At 44.0% G+C, this 18,574-nt stretch overlaps 1 protein-coding gene across 1 annotated transcript in view; it reads left to right on the plus strand.

Annotated features, from left to right (window-relative positions):
• The window catches only part of ZNF407 (zinc finger protein 407), a 333,803-nt gene that overhangs the window by 20,929 nt on the left and 294,300 nt on the right, over positions 1 to 18,574 (plus strand). The window contains exons 2-3 of the mRNA XM_016148401.2: positions 1,948 to 6,658; positions 11,721 to 11,835. Coding sequence (XP_016003887.2) covers positions 2,008 to 6,658; positions 11,721 to 11,835 — 4,766 coding nt within the window. The 5' untranslated portion in view covers positions 1,948 to 2,007. The remainder of the gene's footprint in view (positions 1 to 1,947; positions 6,659 to 11,720; positions 11,836 to 18,574) is intronic.

An 18,574-nucleotide genomic window follows, 5' to 3' on the forward strand; every position in this document is an offset into this window, starting at 1 on the left:
GATATTCACAAACAGGTGCAGCTATCACCACAATGAATTTTAGAACGTTCTCATCTCCTCAGAAAGAAACCCTGTCCCCTTTGGCTGTCACCCTCCACCTCCCACCCCACCCAAGGGACCAGTCATCTACACTCTGTCTCCATGGATTTGCCTATTCTGGACATCGCCTATGAGAGGAATCATATAGTATGTGGTCCTTCATAACTGGCTTTTTTTCACGTAGCATAATGTTTTCGAGGTTCATCCATATTGTGGCATGTAGTAGTTCTCCATTCCTTTTTGTGGCTGAATGATATTCCATCGTATGGATGTATCACATTTAGTTTGTCCATTAATTCATTGATGAACGTTTGGGCTGTTTCCGTCTTCTGGCTCTTCTGAATAATAGTGCTGTAAACATCCTTGTACAACTTTTTGTGTGGGCATAGGTTTTCATTTCTCTCGGGCACATACCTAGGGGTACAACTGCTGGGCTGTGTGGTAAGTCCCTGTTTAATTGTTCGAGGAACTGCCACACTGTTTTCCAAAGTGGAGTCACTGTTTCCCATCCCCACGAACGGCGCATGAGAGTTTTGACTTCTCCACGCTCTTGCCTGCATTTGTTGTGTCTGACTTTTTGATTCTAGCCATCCTAGTGGGTGTGAAGTGGTGTCGCATCATGATTTTGATTTGCATTTCTCCGGTGCTGGCTGATGTAGGTTATGTTTTTATGAGCCTTTTGGCCATTTGTGTATATCTTCTTTGGAGAAATGTATATTTATCTCCTTTGCTCTTAAAATTAATTTGTCTCTATTATTGAGTCATAAGAGTTATTTATATATTCTAGATTAATTCCTACATAAGATGTGATTTGCGAAGTTTTTCTTTTTTGCATTCTGTTGGTTGTCATTTATCGATAGTGGCCTTTGAAGCATAGTGTCATTGAAAGTTTTTAATTTTTAAAGTCCAGTTTATCCAATGTTTTTTCTTTCATTGTTCATGCTTTTGATATCATTGTATTTATATATTTGTGTAGGTATATATATGTATGTATATGTATATATTTCTGCACTTTTAGTAGGATCAAAGCAATAGGCTTCATTTGGTTGGTCATTGTTATAGAAAAATAGTTAAAATAATTATCATTAGATTTGAGGTCATACTACGTGATAGCTTTTTATTAACATAAATCATGTGGCATTTGGTTGAAAATTCCAATTGTGAAATAAAGTAAATGGAAAATGATATGTTTTAATTGAATTAAATAGCATAATGAGAAATCAAATCAATATTATTGATTTTAAAGCATTTTATTCAATAAAATTCTTTTTCCCTCCCCAAATTTACTTCATTAATTCTGCTCTGCCAGCGACATCCCCCTTTGCCATTAACCTCCAGACAGCACAGCAGGAGTGAGAGAGGAGGAAGTTGGTGATTGACAGCTGGAATTCGAGTGGCTTTTCTCTGGCAGAGGGCTCGAGCACGACCGGCGACATGTGATGAGAATGGGCGTGTTGCTAATTAGGGTCCGGCTAGAAGCAGGATGGCGAGGCTGCTCGCTGCAGGGGGAAGGATGGAGCAGTCGTGTTTAAACATTGGGGCCTCTGCTCGCGAGGTCCGGAGGGGCGAGCCTGGCTGCCCTTGTCTCACGCGGTCTGTTTCGGTCCAGTCCACGAGCGGGAGTTCCTGAGACACAATTTTGAAAGACAGCGTCTCTGTTGGGAAAACAGAATAGTATATTGAAATGTGCCGGTAAAGAGAGTCGACACCTGGGCGGCCGTCTGGCGAGCCGGTTGAGGGGGCCCTTCGCCGTCACAGGCGCCCGCGGTGCGGGCGAGCAGATCCGTCCCAGTGCGAGGCGTCTCGTCAGCTCGATCACATTCTTCACCCAGCATCCCCGGATGTGGACCTTTCGGTCACCGTGTCTTTATAGTCAAAGGTTTAATCCCACGCTTCTTTTCTTCGCAGGTCATGAGTGCGAAGTGAGCCACCCTTGGCACAAGGAACATCATCAGCACTTTATTAACGATGGATACTGAGAAGAAACCGGAGAGTGACGAGGACGAGGATGTGAACGAAGACGTGACCAGTTCTTCCCGTGTGGTGGATTGTGGGCCCGTGTCTGATGTGACAGCACATCCCTCTGAGACTTCCACGAGCAAAAGAGGTTTCTCGGAATCCTCGAACTTTGACAGTGTCGTTTCGGAGGAAGAAGGAAGTAAGCATGCTTCCAAACGCATGAAGTTAGCGGAGGCGGAGCCGCTATCCGCAGAGCGGGCCGTCCGTGGACCGCAGACTCCCGGGGGCACAGCTGCGGAGGCCCGTGTCCCGCCGGGCGGGACAGTGACGCCCTTCCTGAACGGCGGCTCCGGCGGAGACGCGTGTCTCCCCACTGCCTTCTCCCCTCTCTGCGGCTTCAGCCCCGTTGATGCGGTTTCTCTGAAAGCAGACACTGGACAAGAGCCTGCTCAGGACATGGTTTCCCTGGACCCGGAGAGAGAATCTCCTTTTCCTGCGAAAGAGATGAGTGTGAGTTGTACCATCGGCAACGTAGATTCAGTTCTCAGGTGCAGCGTCTGTGGTCGTTCGTGTGCTTCTTGCTCAGAGTTGGAAAAGCACGCTGGATGTCACGTGCCGCAGTCTGAGGGGCATGCCTGCGGCCACTGCGGCCACAAGGCCGAGAGCAGCGCCGCGCTCCAGGCGCACGTCGCGCCGGCACGCGCGCCACGGCCAGTCTTCTCCTGTGACCTCTGCGGCTTTCAGTGTGCGGGAGAAAACCTTTTGGACGCACACTGTCTTGGCAAAACACATCTCCGGCGTCAGAATCTTGCCGCTCGTGGAGGACTTGTGCAGATCTTAACAAAAGAACCTTTGCCTAAGAAACTGTGTACCATTGGAACAAAAGATGGTGGCTCCAAACCAAGAGCTTCCAAACCAATAGCAAAAAACAGTGATCCAAAAGGACTAAGAAACGCTGGAAGCAAATGCAAAGATTTCACAGGAGGCGTTTCTAAACACAGTGGAAATAACAGCGAGCTTCTTGTTGAAATGACGCCATCCACGAACTCTTTGTCAGAAAAAGTAGGCGTTGTTGAAGAAAAGGTGACTTCCGCTGGTCTAGCTGGAAATCCTGAAATCCAGAGTAAAAACGTAGGGGCTTTAGTAACCTCCGAGGGTCTCTTAGATGAATTAGAGTCAACCAATAACACCCTGCAGACGGCACATGGTACCAGTCCAACTTCGAGACCAAGACCTGAGCGAAATGTTCTCGTGTTGGGTAATAGCTTCCGACGACGAAGTAGCGCTTTCGCCTTAAAAGGCCAGGCAAAGAAAAGGTTTAATCTTTTAGGAATTAACAAAAGAGGCGCTAGCGAGACTCAGAGGATCCACATGAAACACTTCAGAACCCAGCCGAAGACAGGCGACGCAGAGTCGGTGCCCAGACGCGCAGACACGAGCGGCAGTGGCCGCACCCCGTGCTCGGCTGCCCCGGGAACCCCAGCCCCGAAGCCGGACAAGAGGAGCCCCCCTCCCGTGTGCTCCTTCGAGTCCCCAGCAGCGAGGGCCGCTTCTGACCATCAGATGCCGTGTCCTTGTACAGACTACGGTCAGCTCGCTGCAGGGAGGACAGAGGTGGAAATCCATGTGAAGAGATGCCATGCAAAAGAGGTGAAATTTTACTGCCAAAAGTGTGACTTTTCTAGCAAGTCGAGGAGGGACTTGGACGAACATCTGCACAATAACCAGCACCAGCAAACCGCCTCTGTCCTCAGCTGTCAGTGTTGCTCCTTTATTTCCTTGAATCAAATAACTCTTAGAGACCACATGAAGGAAAAACACAGGATGGGTTTTCTTTGCGCTCCTTGTAACCTGTTCTTCTTGTCTGAGAAAGACCTGGAGGTGCACAGAACAACTGAGAACCACGTTGGCTTTGTGGCTCCACCAAAGACTTCTCGATCGTTTAACAATGATTTGGTTTTACAGACTTTACCTTTAAGTACTTTAGAATCAGAAAATACAAGAGATCCTCTGAGCGAGTCAGGAAGAACAGCTCAGGAAGAGCCAGCTAAATCCCGGGCAAGCCATGGGAATGAAGGAAGGCATTCAAGTAAGCCTCAGTTTCAGTGTAAGAAGTGTTTTTATAAAACGAGATCTTCCACTGTTCTCACGAGACACATAAAGCTCCGGCATGGCCAAGACTATCACTTTCTTTGCAAAGCTTGTAATCTTTATTCACTGAGCAAAGAAGGAATGGAGAAACACATTAAGAGAAGCAAGCACCTTGAAAATGCCAAGAAGAATAACATTGGCTTAAGCTTTGAAGAGTGTATCGAAAGGGTATGTATAGGTGCAAATGACAAAAAAGAAGATTTTAACATTTCCGGAAGTGGAAGGGTAGAAGGCCACCTGGAAGGCGTGCAGTCGCAGGAGTGTACCTACCTTGAGAAGAGCATGCTGCCTGCCAAGGGACTGTCGCAGCCTGGCGTAATCACCAAAGACGACGGGCTAGCCCTGAGCGCCTCTCCTAAGAGAGGGAGACCCAAAGGCAGCGTCTCCCGGACATGTTCGCACTGTGGCCTCTTGGCCTCCAGCATCACGAACTTGACCGTTCACATCCGACGGAAGCACAGTCACCAGTACAGTTACTTATGCAAAGTGTGTAAGTATTACACTGTAACGAAGGGAGACATGGAACGCCATTGTGCCACCAAGAAGCATAAAGGACGGGTGGAAATAGAAGCACATGGAAAACAAAGCTCAGATATCATCGTTGGCCCCGACGGCGGTAGCCTGGCCACCCGGAGAAGACACAGCAACTCGGCGCTTTCAGACGAGCCCGCGCACACGTCAGCTGGGCCGGGGCCCTCCGGGCCAGAACAGCCGGGGGAGGAGCTCGGGAATGCAGTTGCAGTTGAGGCCGAAGGTATATTTCATTCCGGGGATGGGGAAGCCGACAGCCACCTCACCGATAAGAAGGAGCAAGTGTCTCTAGCAGCAGAGGACCCGATGGATGCCTGTGACCAGAGAGAGGCCACGAGCGACAACAGATGCACGTACTGCGAGTTCACGGCTCACTCTTCTGTGTCTCTAGAACTGCACGTGAAACGGAAACACACCAAAGAGTTCGCGTTCTACTGCATGGCCTGCGACTACTATGCCGTGACCCATCGCGAGATGACGCGGCACGCGGCCACAGAGAAGCACAAGGTGAAGAGGCAGTCTTTCTTGAGCTCTTCGAACGTGGGGACGGGTTCTGCAGAGATGGCCCAAACCAGCACCGTTCCCGCGGAGCAGCGTCCAGAAAATTCTGAAGCATTTCAACTAACTTCACACCAACCACTGGAAATTCTTAAATGCAGAAACACTGCTGATTGTCCAATTTTAGATGAAAATACCAGTTTGGACATGTCTAAAGTACTCTGCGCCCCTGACACCATGGAAGTTGAGACTGAAGAAGGGTCTCATCTCAGTGACAGCCATTCCTTCTGTGACACCTTCCAGCAGCCCCTTGCCAAGGATAAAGTCAGGCAGCCCGAGGAAGCGGCGCCCCTTAATATTTCCTCCAGTGATGACTCCCCAAGTGGATTCCAGAATGAAAATTCGAGAAGCTCCGCTTTGACTCAGGAGACAGCAGAGACAAACCACGATAGGCCGAATGACATCGGCGACGCAGACGCGTGCGAGAGCGTGGGGGGACAGGCAGGAGGGCGTGCAGGCGAGGCCCTCAGCAAGCAGGGTGCGCCCGGGGCTCCTGCTGGAGCGCGTCCGGCCGCGAGCTCCGGCCCCGTCGTGGTGAGAGTGGCCAGAGGACAGCTCGGCCCGGATGGCGGGGGTCAGGGCGGAGCTGGCGGTGTGCAGAGTTCAGGGCGTTTGGAGGGTGCGCGGGAAGACCCCGCTCTGGAGAGCAAGGGAGTTGTCACGAATTCACAGCATGAAGCCGAAATTATCTTGGAAGAGGATGGTCTGGCTTCTGATAGCACAATTGAAGGTAACGACGTTTATGAAACTATCATCAGTATCGATGATAAAGGACAAGCCGTGTACACCTTTGGTCGGTTCGATTCTTCTATAATAAGAATCAAGAACCCGGAAGACGGTGAATCGATCGAGCAGTGCGAGGAGGGTCTGGTGACAGCAGGGGTGAGCGTCGCCGAGTCGCCCGGGAAGGACTGTGCTCAAGGCGTGAAGAAGAAGAAGTCGGAGGGCGGCTCTTGCGGCGAGTCCACTCGGATCCGCTGCGACGACTGCGGCTTCCTGGCGGACGGGTTGAGCGGCCTGAACGTGCACATCGCCATGAAGCACCCGACCAAGGAGAAGCACTTCCACTGCCTGCTGTGCGGCAAGTCCTTCTACACGGAGAGCAACCTGCACCAGCACCTGGCCAGCGCCGGCCACGTGAGGAACGAGCAGGCCAGCGTGGAGGAGCTCCCGGAGGGCGGCGCCACCTTCAAGTGCGTCAAGTGCACCGAGCCCTTCGACTCGGAGCAGAACTTATTCCTGCACATCAAGGGGCAGCACGAGGAGCTGCTGCGGGAGGTGAACAAGTACATCGTGGAGGACACCGAGCAGATCAACCGCGAGCGGGAGGAGAACCAGGGCAACGTGTGCAAGTACTGCGGGAAGCTGTGCCGCAGCAGCAACTCCATGGCCTTCCTGGCGCACATCCGCACGCACACAGGTACGTGGCCGCGGGCGCCCCGTGCTGGCGCGTACCTCTCCCGAGGCCCTTTGGCGGACTGCGTGACGCGGAGGAAGAGCCCAGTCCGCTGGGGCTGAATTCCTCTCCGAGCTCTTCAGATGTGTCTAAGTCCCGACTGTTTGGTTTTCCAGGAAATCTTGTTAAGTGGCTCTTTGGGTTTCAGAGGACATATGAAGTGGCTTTGAGGAATGGGATAATACAACTTTTCCTACAATTTTAGGGATTTAAAAATATTCATTGCCAGATAGTTTATATCCAGAAGTGTAGCTCCCAGCCGACAAGATTCCGCTTTCAAGGATCGAAATTAGTCAGCGCCTTTCAGAGTCAGCATGTCCTGGGGATTTGGTTTTCGCAGAGTTAGCACCTGATTTAGTTTCTGCGCTCTGTCACATATAGTGTTCCATTTTAGTGTTTAATTTTAGGTAGAAATTTTTTTTCAAAAACTTTTTTTTTGGTGGAAAATGCATAAGCCACTGTTCTAAATTTATGTAAAAATTCACTGCAGTGTTTCTATAAACCTGCCATACATTCTTTATTTTAAATAGACAGCTTTTCTAAATCATTGTGCTCTGCTTAGACAAGTTCTGTCTCCATGGTTGAATTTATGAGTGGATTTGAATAATAAATTCACATTTCAATGAACATATTTTCATTAAAACTGTAAGGTTTATTTTACTGTACTTTTAAATAATGGCTTATTATTAAAGCTATACTTTAAATTCATGCAGTTTTTGAAACTTTGTGCATCGTTACAAGGAGGAAGACAAAAGGGTGTGAAACATTATTAATAGTGTAGGGTGGTTAAAGATAGGTAAAAGTTCTTCACTGAAGAAAGTAACAGGGCAAGTGCATAAGACTAATCTACGTAAATAGAAACATTGCACCCCTGACCCCAGCTCTTCCCGATGCGATGCGGTAGGGAGCGTCCTGCCGTTGACGGGGAGGAAGCCCAAAGGCTTGTTTGCCGGCGACGTCAGCACCCCCGTTGGTGCTGTGTCGCAGCTCACTTTCTGAGGTGACGCGGTTTTAGAAATCGGGCTTGTTCGCATGCGCAGAAAATATATACTTTCTTAATATGCCCTCTTAAGGCAGACAAAACTGAATAAAAGTAAGAAGAAGATGCTAATGGAGCTCTTTTTAGAATTCTTTATGCAACTGTCTGGTCAAGACATGTTGCTTATAATTGATGTGTCCATTACTTGAATTCTCTTGTAATTATAGTCAATAAGTCTTGTAAATGTGTTAAAGCTCACTAAAAGCATACAAATTCAAGAACAGAGTAAGGCTAATAATTTAAAATAATCAATGTAGGCATTTCAGCACTTAATTTCCCTTGTGTGTTGATAGCTGATCATTCTTAATCCATTAAGATTTATTTAGTCGTTTACAATGCAAAATAGGTTTGCACTGGTCACTTGTGCCATTTGAAAATGCCCACCAGGTTAAGTGCAGAATGTAGTCCATTAGTCTTCCTTGACTATATGTATTAATTGCATTTAAAATCAAGTTAATGTGGATGTGAAAGTGAGGTAACTATCAATATGTGACAGAGTAACCCTACTTATATAAGTTACATCATTGATTGTAACATTTAGTAAAAGTTAGCATACTTTTTAACATTTCGTGTCGGGTGGGCTTATCAGCAAGTGCATTTTTCTTGTGCTCCAAAGTGCCGCAGGGAGAGCACCGTTCCCGAGGACACACGGCCCGTCTGCCCTTTCCATTCTGCAGGTCGCTTTTGGGGCGAAGTTACTCTCCAGGTTTTCACTCCAAGTTTTTTTCTTGGCGCATCTTAAAATGAATTGCTTTTCTGAGACTTTGCTTATGTCGATGAAATAGTAACGCAGGGCTGTTATTAATGGTCGACGGGAAAAGGGCTTACTCTTCCAATCCCTGTTTTCATATTTGGTGATTTACTATATGTTTTATGTAACCTTTCTTCCCATCGTAGCACGATAAAAGCAGCCCTGTAAGAAACAAATGAGTTTTGGTTATCAAGAGTTGTAGGAAAAAGGCCTCCCAGGGTTGCCCCGTGTGTTTGCTGGTGTGAAGCCATCGGCATGACCAGAAAGAGCAGCGTCTCCTTTCCTGTTGCAGAAAAAGCTGATCTTTCCCCCCTGCGTGACGCTGTGAGAGCTTCACCGTCATGCAACGTGGCAGGTGCCATCAGGCTAGAAGAGCGGAGCCCTTCATTTCACATTCAGGGCGCACTGGTCACTTGTGCCGTTCACAAACGTTCGCATGCGGGGAGATAGGGAGTCGTGTGACTTTGCCGACAAAGTCCCAAGGCAGGACTGGTCGCGTCCGGAACTTAGCACGTGACAGTGCAGACACCGAGCCAGCGTGCGGAGGGTCAGTCCGGAGAGGCTGTCTCGACGTGAGCGGAGCGCGCACCTGGTCTCCGTGCCCTGCGCGCAGCTGGCGCTCAGTGTTAGTCATTGAACGAATGCGTGCGTGAACGGACAGACGCATGAATGAATGAAGTGTTCAGTGTTGGATTGCAGGATTGAGGCTTTGGCCTAGAGGCATTAGGTGGCATGGCTTCTTTAAGGCCTAAAGTTTTATTAGAGGTTTTAAATGTTAACGTAACAGCCGATGGCGTGGAGGCCTTGGCCTCTCTGAGGGGAGGCCTGGCCCTTAAGTCCTTGAGTCCTGCTGCTGGTGGCTGAGGCACCAGGAGGCCCGAGAGCCTCTTTCCTTTCTCTCTTTCAAAAAACCTCAGAGACCATGTTAAAAAGAAAGATCCTGCCGCGGATGCTGTTCCAACGAATGGGACTCCTTTAAGTAATAGTGACAGTTTATAATGATCACAACACACCTGAAAGAAAGATGGATTTAGAAGTGTGTGGTTTTACAAAATTTGCCTTGCTAACACTTGCCTGGATTCATTTTGGGATGTGCATGGCAAGCTTAAAAATGGAAACATTACCAGTTAGGAAAAAAGGGACATATTTTTTTTCTTGTACAGAAAAGTATTACCTCCAGTCCCCCAGTATGTGAATTCTTATGGCACAGAAAGGAGATGTTAACACGATCTACTCTGAATACGAGATATGAAACACGGCCAGGGCCTCAGTGATTTCTGCGTGAAAGTAGTCCACAGAATAACTCATTTATGCGCCGTCAACACACTAGCAGTGGTCGGCAAAACCCGAGGAGCCCGCGTTTCTCTGAGGAACCGAGCACAGTAAATTGAAAACACTAAAGGTCCCTGTCTGGCCCCCAGTGGCCGTGTGCTCACACAGGAGGAACTCACCCCTGTGTCAGAGCAGTGTGAGCAAGAGGAAATCGTAAACCCGTGAGATATGGATTAAAAACCCTTTCACCAGTCTGTAATACACATGTTCCGGAGCTTTATCTTTGGAGTCCTGGTGTTATTGTTAATGAATAATTTCCTAATTACCTTATTATCTTTAATGCATTTTAATGTAAAGTACAGGTAAATTGGTTCTTCTCTCGTCTTTTCTAAGTCTCTTCATAGAGTTCTGTGTAGAGATGAAATGTTTCAAAGTAGTGATAGGCTTAGTTTTATCAGAATCATTTAAATAAACTGTAGTTCCTAATGTGATTGATAGAATGTGATTGCTGTAAGCTGCAATCTCAACCTGCTTTTGACATTTAAACATATAAAGCTGACTAGATATAACCATTCAGGTGCTAAATATATTTTACATCTACTTCTAACAGTAGAAATGGAAGTATTAAGAGATCTGGCCTCATTGTCATTGAACTGTGAAATATTCAACCTTGTCTGCCTGTACTTAGTACTGTTGACTTTTTTATTTCTGTTCGAAGATTAAAATTAAATGCTTCACTTTTTTTGTCAGCTTTTGGGAATTAAATTGAAATTTAAGACTCTAAAATTTTTTACTGAGTGCTTCAATTTCAACAAAGTATTCTTGGAGGATTTTTTTTCAAGGGCACTGCACAAAGGTTCATTGATCAAATATGATTTATTGCAATTTTTTTTATTCAAGCTCTTTTTGTATATTTAATAAAGTTCACATATTTCATATTCTGTCAAACCATATGAGAAGAGGTATTTCACCAAATAGGTGCTAAACATGATATGAAAATCTGGAAATATATTGTACTGATTTTAAACTGTGATTTTTATGATTTTGGCTTATTTGCAATGTAGTGGTTAGACAATCTGAAAATGGTGTGCATATATACATATTGCACCTTAAAAAGTATTGCTTCTCTTTAATATGGATACTGATTACTTGTTAGCAATTGTTCCAGTTACGATCTCTCTGTTACTGACACTAAGTTTGTCCACACTGAAATAATCGTTTTCTCAATGAATATGGATTAATCTCATTTCTTTATGAAAGAAAAACAAATGCTTTTTATGTTGAAATATTTGTTCTTGAAATCAGTAATAATCAAATGTCAGTACTTCTGGTTTGCAAAATCATCATAGATTTTTGACTATAAAATGAACATAAACACAGTTTATTTACTGTATATTATCACATCGTGTGCTATTAACATGGTGACGTAGTGAATCATTTGGGATGAGCGTCAGGAAAAAATATCTAAAATACCATTATTAATGTGAATACATTCAAAGCTGCAGTAACGAGAGGAAAGGAGGAGGTGGCCTCCAGGGTGTTTGTTTGATTATTATTAGGACAGGGCAAAAAACATCAGCTACTTCATTTGTGTTTCTGTTTTTAAAATGTCCCATTGTAAGTGTCGAGTGACTTTAAAGATATTTTTGTGAATCGTAAGGGAAATTTTAAACATTATTTAGCTCATCTCATCTACTTAGTACTCCTCAGCTGTTTCACTTTTGACTTTAAATCTTGGAAGTGTTATTGAGAGTCAGGAACCTTTACTGAAACATTAGCGTCTTCTTGGTGGAGTAATTATGGAATGCAGATCTTTTCAAGTTAGAAAGGAGTGCATGTATTCCATTTTGGGGCTAGAAATCTGTAATTCAATTAAAAGTGTGATGTAAGATTTGAGCCTCTTTTTAAACTATCAGTAACGTATTATTCAAATTCAAATTCTGTTTTGTGTTAAATTTACTTAGGATCAAAACCATTCAAGTGCAAGATATGCCATTTTGCAACAGCTCAGCTCGGCGACGCCAGAAACCACGTGAAAAGGCACCTTGGGATGCGGGAGTACAAGTGTCACGTCTGTGGGTGAGTGGATGGACGCCGGCCGGGCCGCGCGCCCGGGAGCGTGTGCAGGGTGGCCATTGTTTCAGCATGCAGAGCTGAGATGAGGAAGAGTGGCTAGAATTATGCAGGCGCACCCGCCTTCCCATTGTTATGGTAAATTCCTTAAACACAGTTATGACATTCTTCTCCCACTTCTCATCCTGTGCTGAAGATGAGCAATTTTATGGGCTACAAGGTCAATTTGAACCTGTAATCTGTAAATTGACTAAATTATAGGATGTTCATTCACATTGCCAGAGAGAACTGTAAATTCCACTTAAAGACATAAAAAAATACATAATATAGGTTTAGGAGTGTATATGTATGTTTTTTACTTTTGCTATGCTGCTTTAAATTTAATCACATCGGCGACTCTTTGGATCCATTGGGCATATTCTATAAGGAAAAAAAGCAGAAAAAGATTTAATTTTAAACAACTGGTTACTGATTATTGCAGGGATGAAGCTTTAAAAAAAACTGTATAAAGTATGGTTTTGTGTAACTTCATTTCAAAGCTCATTGTTTTCCTTTTTTAGTTAATGGCTCTTTCCTCTAAGGAATCATTCACAATGCTTAATTGTCACTCAGATGTGTTGCATTTAATAGGAAGCACTGAGATGCCTTAATGCAAAACTAATTAATTTAGCAGAAATGTTTAAAATGTTTTAAAATGCGATGACATCTATGGTATATCATAGGACACTCAGAGCTGGATTTTAATACCCTACTTCTGATTAAAAATATATTTTAATGTTATTATGCTATAGAAATTAACTAATAAGTGCATCATATGAAAACACTTGATGTGAAACCTGAGAAACCTGCAATTCTAATGACTAGATTTGACTAATTCACAAAATCCTACAGGTTCAGTTAAACTATGCACTGTGCTCATGGTATATTCTATTTATTTATTTTTTATTGGAAGGGTCTTCTGGTTGGCACTCCTGTGTAAATATAAACATCTTTTAAGTCAAAAACAGCTTCTGTGTTTTGTTGGACAGTACACTTCATCACAAGATGCAGATGCATTTTTTGACCCTTAAGATAGTTTAACAAATAACTTTGCAAGCGGTTTTATTAACCATGGTCTGTGATTTATTCATTGGCAGAATTGATGGTTCAGTGACTTGCAGCTAAAGTAAATGAAGATGAACCTTTGCCCTAAAGCCCCCTCAAGACCAGTGGGAGAATGAGTTTTGCTGCTCCTGATTTTAGCTGTGAGGGTCGAGTGCCAAATGGTTCATTTTAATTGCTCTGGGTCTTGGAATCTAAAAAGATATCTCATTTATTGTTTTTACTGTATGAGTTATAGGAAAGAGGAAGGCCCTGACTCCAATGAAAATTTGCTCTTAGATGGCAATAAGCAGTTTCTTCCTCATTTCTGCAAAATAAGTAGACACGTTCTGTTATTAGAAATCTAATTCCATTCATTTTTATTAGGGTCACTGAGACCCTGGAAAGGGAAGAAGAAACGTTTTCTGAGAACAGTTTCTGACGAAGTGTCACACCAAAACCAGCACGTGACCGATTGGCTTTGATTGTGTACTGAGAACAATGCACACTTTGCTTAGCTCAGTGCTTACCACATATAACTCAAGTGTTACACTAGTGGTTTACAGATTCAATTCCCAAGATAGAGAGTTATAAATACATATAGGTATGTTGAATTTTATGCTGCCGTCATAGAGGTCTTATAGATAGATATGCGTGTGCACAGAAAAAGCAATCTAGATTCTAAAATCTCTTAGAATTATGGCAGTTACTGAATTTTATTTGACTATGAAATGATAGATCTCTTAATTTTTAAGTGAAATTTAAAAGTTATGTAACAATTTTTAGAGTAGGTATTTTCACAGCGTGCCTAAAAGTTCTGCGAAACTGTAGCCACTGAAAAGAGCCCATTGATTTACGTAGCTGAAACAGAACAATGGTGAGCTAGATCCCCTTTAATGGTAAAGTATGATAGTCTGTTCATGTGTTTCAAAGCAGTAGGGCCGTGTGTAGGTTAAAAATGAGAGCGAAAAACATTAAAAAGTGTTAACAATTGGCTCTCGGATTAGTGGCGGTAGAGAGCACGGTGCAGTAACATCCGACAGTGTCAATTCATTATCATCGATGGCCAAATAATCTTGGAAATGCTCAGTGGACCTATTAGTTCCTGCACATAAGCAGCTCCTGCTGCATTTCTGCATTAGCTTTAATTGCTATAAATTTTACCTTTTAAAAAATCGTGCTTTGAAAGGTGAAGTGGTCTTTCAGGAACATTAACTCTGTAATGTCACAAACAGAGGGCCTTGCACCCTGCCTCTTTCCCGCAGTAGTCACTCTCTCAGTCTCCGTCTCTGGACCTTTATTAATAACCTCTTCATTGTTTGAGTTGTGAGAAATGAACTGTTTTTCAAATGGTTCTGATCGAGTGATAATGTATGAAAATAGTGGGGCAGGCGCATTTTAAAAATGAAATTATCACAATGTTTTATTATTTTAGTAACCTCTTGGTTTTCTTGGAAAAAAACTTAATATTTTATGATGAAATTGATGGAAGTAACAAACAGTGCATTTTGTTGAACTGAGCTCAGTGTTAATGTTTCGGATTACTTGTAATCATTTGACTTTTTCATATGTTTGTATGTCTTTATAGAGAAGACTGTAGATACTAATCAAATATATAGCTTACATTTCTTTCTAAGGCTTAGCTTACTCCTTTAACAAAAACTGCCTTTTGCACCTCCAGTTCAGCCGTTTGGACCTACACTGGTTTTCTTTGACGCCTTAAGCGGAATTCTAAGATATCTCCCCACTCCCCCTGCCTGTTGGCACATCTGAGCTATAGTATATCCTGCTTTCAAGTTAGTTTGACAGGAGAAGTTGAATGTATTAGATATTTGATTTCTGTTAGGTAGCTAGGATTCAGAATTCAGGATGTAAGTTTTGAATACCCATGATTTACATGCTCATGTCACAGAAATCTCAAAAATGTATTGTTTTACGCTTCCTGCTTTAAGAACATGTTATAGATGACTTTATTGAAAAGCTTTTTATTTTACTTTCACTTTCAGGAGGAGCAGTTTTTGGCTAGTATGGTTTCTTAATGTTTTTCTCCCTAGTACGATCTCAAGGAATTGCTTAGAATATAGGTGTTTTTTACATATACTTGATGGTGAGTTAGCATGAAAATGTGCTATGAGTCTGACACAGGACTTGGGGGCGGGGGAGAGAACGAGTAATCAAAAGCATTCCTCTACAGAAGTTAATAATTTTGTTGGGAACATATGTTTAAAAACAGGTAAAACAGATATTTTTACGAAATCCATGATCTCTGCCTTTATTTTTTTCAGTAGTCAAGAACTTGCAGATCTCAGTGGCTTAAAAAAGACATCATAGACGCCATGTTTTGTTGAACGCATTTACATTTATTTAATGCAATGCTCTCTGTGTGCATATGCAACGCTGTCAGTAATAAGTAGTGCTTACGCAGAGCTGTGGTTCGGTGGGCACGCCTTGGTTGGCGTTCGTTTCGTTTGCTGATCTCTGTAGCTCCATGAGATGATCTCATGTTTATTATCCCCATTGCACAGATGGTGAACCTAAGATTAAACGTGTTTGCTGATGGACTTAAACTCTGCAGTAGTAATGGTAGACCAGTTTCCTTCCTGTTAACTGTTCCTTTTCTTTATCTCTCTGCTTTTTGTAATATTTGTTCTTTTGCTTACTGCCTTTCATTTGCATTTATTTCTTTTTTCTCTAGGTTGTTTTCACTAGCAATATCTAACTTATCTCCTTCCGGCCCTCAGACACTTGTTCTCTGCTTTTGCTTAGATTTACGTTCTTTTAAGGAATTGCTTGTACCGTGTTTTACTTTAAATTCTGGTATCCAGTCTCTTATTTGTATTATTTTCTGTGTCACTTTTTCCCTATTGTAGTGTTTTAAGTAATTTTATTATTTCTCCCTCTTGTTCTTTATGTGTTGATAATTTATTGCACTTGAGTGATTACAAATGGAATATGTTGACATACTAGAAGTAAGTGCCTAAAAAAATGAAGATTTTATTATCTTTTCATTAGGATGAGGGGGTAAAATTGATCAACTTAGGTTATTGTTTTTGTTTTTCATTACTAGTTAAAAAAATAGAGTTAGTACAAACCTGTGATTTCAGTAAACCCAGGGATAGCTAACTTTTGTATGCCATTATTCACAAAGACCCCGGTATGCATGATTTAGGGGTCACGTTATTTTCTGGACTGATTTTTCTATGTCTAGTTTTGAATTCTGTGTATAGAGTTGAGTAGTTGAGTACAACTTACCTAATCAAGAGGGAATAAAGATATTTCTTAAATCTGTCGCCTCTGGGTGCATGAAAAGATTCTAGACGTTTTCTGTTGTGTATTAATGTGCTCATGAACTGTTTATTCTTAGTTGGATTAAGAAACCTTAAAAAAAAGAAAGTTACTAATGCAGTAAAAACTCTTCTTTTTTTTTTTTTGCATGTGTGGCAATACCTAGTTTTTGTGCATTAGAAGGGATCTCTATGTAGATGATTATAATGTCACTTTCTGACCTTTGTAGCTTGAATAATTGTAAATCATTGCTTCATAACGTGTCAGAGAATGTCTGTACTAGGCAATTAAATGGCAGAATATAATAGACCAAATTATTGCCTGTCATGTTTTCAACAACACAGTTAGTATTTGAGTTACACTTAATCATTACGTGCATTAGCAACTTCATTGGAATCCAGCTTCAGGCTGAGCATGAAATACATTACATTATTTAAACCTCTAATGGTACAAGTCATTTATTTGTGTTGAAGTGTACAACATGCAGAGTTTCATAAAGCAAGGAACACTTGAGAGCTTAATTTATCCAAATCAAAGTCTAAATGCAGATAAACACAAGTGGCAAAAATTAGTAATTTTTATAGGCTGGAAATATTTAAAAATACATGGTTGTGGGTAATTGTAGGCAGCAGGAATAAATTAAAATCACTATTTTTAGTCTGCTCTGAGAACTAAAGCTGTGTATACCTAAATCATTAAAAGCAACATGGAATTGCATTTTTAGCCGAACAATTAATTACACCCATCATATCTACAGATGTAGCCAAGTAAAATAAGTATTTGGTTCTTGGTTCAGCTGGTTGTTTTGGTCAAAGAGACATAGATAGCAAAAGTTTATTTTATATTGTGCATGAATTATGCCTATAACGTTGTAAAATGCAGCATCTCTCATTTTGGTAAACACTCTTACTATAATGGGTGTATTACATATTTTATCTATATAATATTTTAATGCTTTTGGTTTAATGATATATTTTTGTCTTTAGTTTGAAAATTTAGAAATGCCACATGATAATTTCTGTCAATGAGAAATGCAAGATTAACCAAACTAACAAATTATTAGTTTATCCTCTGATCTTAAAGTCCTTGAAATATGATTTAAATAGCAAATGGGTGTTTTATACTTTTTATATACAAATAACTTTGTAATTTGGAAATCTAAGAGATATTCTAGTTATAATATATAAATAAAAAACACTCTTTCTCACGTGTGATGAAGGGTGTTTTCCAAGGGAACCGTTCTGTGAATCTGGGAGCGACTTGGGGGCACAGTTAGGTCGGTGGAGGAGCAGGAGAAAGGGGCGCCAGGCGCTCCTGCTGGCGGGGGGAGACACGGCCCTCACCCCCGCACCCTGTTCTGCTTTTCTGTGGGAGCGTGTCTTTGAATTTTTGCCACACGAGAGTCAGGTTATAGACTTTGCCCGAGACAGAAAGTGTGATCGGCCTATCACGGAACAGGAGTAAAATACATGTTGTCACTTCTTGGTGTCATAGTTGAAAACATTGGCCCTTTTCCATTGAAAAAGTCGTGTATCAGTGACTTAGGTCACTTTCGCTTAATTTTTATTTAAAGTGTTTTTGTGGTGACTTTAAAACCCTATTGCGGAATCTCTGGACCCTTCGGCCCTCCTGGCCCCTGCAGTGGCGTCCGGCGGGCACCGGTTCCCTTCGCCGCTTCCCTGCTGTTTCGATCGCTGGCCTGTCTTCTCCCCGGTCCTCCTGCGCTGTTTCTGGAGGGTTTTGCCCGCTGGTACCGAGGCAGAGTGAGAGGCGGTGCCGGCACTGTGGACGTGAGGGGAGCATCCCCCCGCCGCACGCGTCCCTTCCCTTCCTGTCGGGCAGGTTCCCGAGCGTCCCCGCCTCGTGCGGGCCCAGTGACGGGCGGTGCCAGGCCCCCCCCCCCCCCCCCCCCCCGGGCGCCCGCGCCACGCGGGGGAGACGGCCTCCCAGGGAGGTGCGCGGCGGCGGTGTTCGCGTTGGGCCTCGCGGCACGAGGACGCGGGGCTCGCGGGGGGACCGGAGCGCGGGCGCTGCGGGGCGCGGACCGCGCGGCCTCTGAGCGCCTCTGCGAGAGGCGCCGGGCAGACACGGCCGGCGGGGCGACGCGGGGGACGTTCGCAACGGCTCCGAGACGTTTCTGGGGGCGCGTCGGCATATGCCGGTGCGGTTCGTCTTCGGGGCTCAAGGGATGAAGACAGCGCCCGCCTCGGATGGGCGCGAGAAGCCAGGCAACGAAGTGTCGGGTCGGCCCGGCGCAGAGGTCGCATGGGCCGGGTGGCTCTGCCCCGGAGGAGAGCGGGGCCGGGCGATGAGCGGGCAGTCCGGGCCGGGCCGTCGGGGCTGCCGAGGGGACGCTGCGAGGCAGGGGCACGGCCCCCCC

The sequence above is a fragment of the Rousettus aegyptiacus genome, unplaced genomic scaffold (assembly GCF_014176215.1).
Source record: "Rousettus aegyptiacus isolate mRouAeg1 unplaced genomic scaffold, mRouAeg1.p scaffold_m13_p_12, whole genome shotgun sequence".
NCBI classification, from domain to species: domain Eukaryota; kingdom Metazoa; phylum Chordata; class Mammalia; order Chiroptera; family Pteropodidae; genus Rousettus; species Rousettus aegyptiacus.